We start from the raw sequence: 2,474 nt of genomic DNA, 5'->3' as shown, positions 1-2,474 counted from the left end.
TTTTTCTAAAAGTACGTTATAAAGCCAGAAGGTTCATACCAATACACAGTCCTATTATGTGAATAAAAAGGTACCTATGTATATGCAACATAATTTTGTCCTTAAGTCGGCTTGAGCGATTATCACTATAGACCACAGAAATTTTCATATTTGCAAGATCTATGTACATATGTATGTATGTCTCAACGTCATAATACTAGACAATTAATTGAAAGTGAAGCGAATGTATTTTTATTATTGAATATGTTTACAATCTAATATATTTATTTTATATATTTATAAAATTATTACGAATGAATCGCAACAACGCAACTTTTTGCTTTAGCCCTTAAAAGTTGAAATCACGTGAATGTTGCAAAGATTAGCTTTAAGCGCTTGTTTATCATTTCTTAGCCAATTCTGCCGACAGCCAGTCAAGACCTTCATAAAGTCCGTTGCCTTGTGTGGCGCATGCTGCTTGAATGTACCACTGCCAATAAAAATGTTATTAAAGGAAAATATTTAACACTAATATATTTATTTACTTACGTGACGATTCCGCAGTTGATTAAGTCTTAGTTTGTCGGTTAATTCCGCTGCACTCATTGCGTTTGGTAAGTCTTGCTTATTAGCAAATACAAGCAGCACTGCATCACGTAATTCATCTTCTTGTAGCTTGAATTATAATAACAGTATTTGGGTATTTTTTCTTAATTTCGAAATTGTACACCATTGATATACCAACCATATTTTGTAATTCTTTTTCAGCTTCATTTATACGATCTCGGTCGTTCGAGTCTACAACAAAAATCAGACCCTGCGTATTTTGAAAATAGTGGCGCCATAGCGGCCTGATTTTATCCTGGCCACCAACATCCCAAACGGTGAAGCAAATATTTTTATACTCAACAGTCTCTACGTTAAAACCAATAGTTGGAATGGTCGTGACAATCTCTCCGAGCTTTAGTTTATAAAGAATGGTCGTTTTACCAGCCGCATCTAAGCCCACTGGAGGTAAATAAATATGTAAGTGAAAAAGTGTAAGCTTTTAAATTCCGCTAAGCCTAGCATTTCAATGGAAATGTAATCTTTTTCAATATAAGGAGTTAAATAAGCTCTTTATAAAATAACGAAAGGAAATATAACCACGAAATAAATAAATATACATACATATGTAAAATTCTGACATACCCATCAATATACGCATTTGCTTCTTGCCAAAAAGACGTGTCAGCAAACTCGAAATCGTCAAACCCATTGTAGCAACTTCTTTTTATAAATCTTCTTAAACGAAGAATGGAATTTCAATATAAGAAACTCTGACGTTGAAAATTTAATACTTTGCGGCGCTTTCTAACAAATTTCACTAGAAATTAAACATTTATTTCTTATCTTCGCAATGTTGCTGACGTTCTCTCACAAGAAAAATTTCAATATGGCAGCTGTAGAATGACAACCGTGTAAAGAATAGACCGATAATAACTGTCACTTACCAGTAGTATTGCCAAATGCAAATTTTGAGAAAGGAGCATTCACAATAGTTTGTTTATGCTTTGAATTAAAAATGGCAAGGCGAATTTATACAAGGTGGAACTTATACTGGCGAATTTAGATTTTCGCCACGCACTTATTGTGGATTACAAAAGGTATAAACAAAGAACGTAGGAACGTCTATGTTTTTTGGTATAAATATGTTTATCAAATCGAGAAAATTAAATTCTCTATTGAATAGCATCAAAATTCATGAAAAAGTTTTCGAGGAATATTGATTTAAAAAAATGCTTAAAGTGATTTTTGACCTTAAAAATATTTATAGTTGTTTAAAATAAAAATAGATATATATATATACATATATCGCTACGCTCACATCAATGATCTCTATCGATCCCTGTATGAATTTTTTTAATTTGAGAACTGTAGGTATTCTGCAATTACTCCGCTTTGTTTCCTGACGGATAATTATCACAAATTATCACTAATTTCTGCAAGAAAGCGTTTCAAAAACTAGCAGAAACTAGAAGCTGTCTAAATAAATAAATAAAAATTCGCGCCAAATATTTTCAGTAGTCAAATTCACAGTTTCTGCCAGTTTTGCGTTTCTTTACTATTTCTTTATATCGCTCTCTGTTAGCGTAATTCCCTCAGCCCAAAAACAACAAAAAAATATTTCTCCAACCTTGGAGAAATTCATAGTGCTCAAGTTGATATCCAACATCATTCTCCAACTAATCTCTAACCGACGCGCAGATACGTAAAGTGATAGAGAAACAAAAATTTTAATAAGACTGGGTTCTCACAGAGAAACTTTTGTTGCTCATTTTCGGCAACTTATCTTTTGGTGTTGCCCTTCGTGTTCACACAGAACAATTCTTTTGTACACAATTGTTGTTGTCAGCTATGAACGTCCAACTAGAATTACTCAGACGAACGAGAGCACAAAGCGTGTTGCCGAGCACAAGCAACTCGGTGCCCTCTCCCACACGTAACGAGTTGCC

At 33.5% G+C, this 2,474-nt stretch overlaps 1 protein-coding gene across 1 annotated transcript; it reads right to left on the bottom strand.

Moving 5' to 3' along the window:
- Window positions 1–208: 208 nt before the first annotated feature.
- Window positions 209–1,454, bottom strand: LOC118739706 (ADP-ribosylation factor 2). Its single transcript, XM_036471209.1, has 4 exons — window positions 1,171–1,454; window positions 725–987; window positions 529–654; window positions 209–469 (listed from the first exon to the last, which is right to left on the bottom strand). The coding sequence occupies exons 1-4, from the start codon at window positions 1,235–1,237 to the stop codon at window positions 383–385; spliced, it is 543 nt and encodes a 180-aa protein (XP_036327102.1). The 5' UTR covers window positions 1,238–1,454; the 3' UTR covers window positions 209–382.
- Window positions 1,455–2,474: the final 1,020 nt, after the last annotated feature.

This window comes from Rhagoletis pomonella, unplaced genomic scaffold (genome assembly GCF_013731165.1).
Source record: "Rhagoletis pomonella isolate Grant_MI unplaced genomic scaffold, Rhpom_1.0 Rhpom_scaffold_00005, whole genome shotgun sequence".
Taxonomy (NCBI): Eukaryota; Metazoa; Arthropoda; class Insecta; order Diptera; family Tephritidae; genus Rhagoletis; species Rhagoletis pomonella.
The sequence above is the reverse complement of the archived record's forward strand: the minus strand, read 5'-3'. Positions and strand labels throughout refer to the sequence as shown.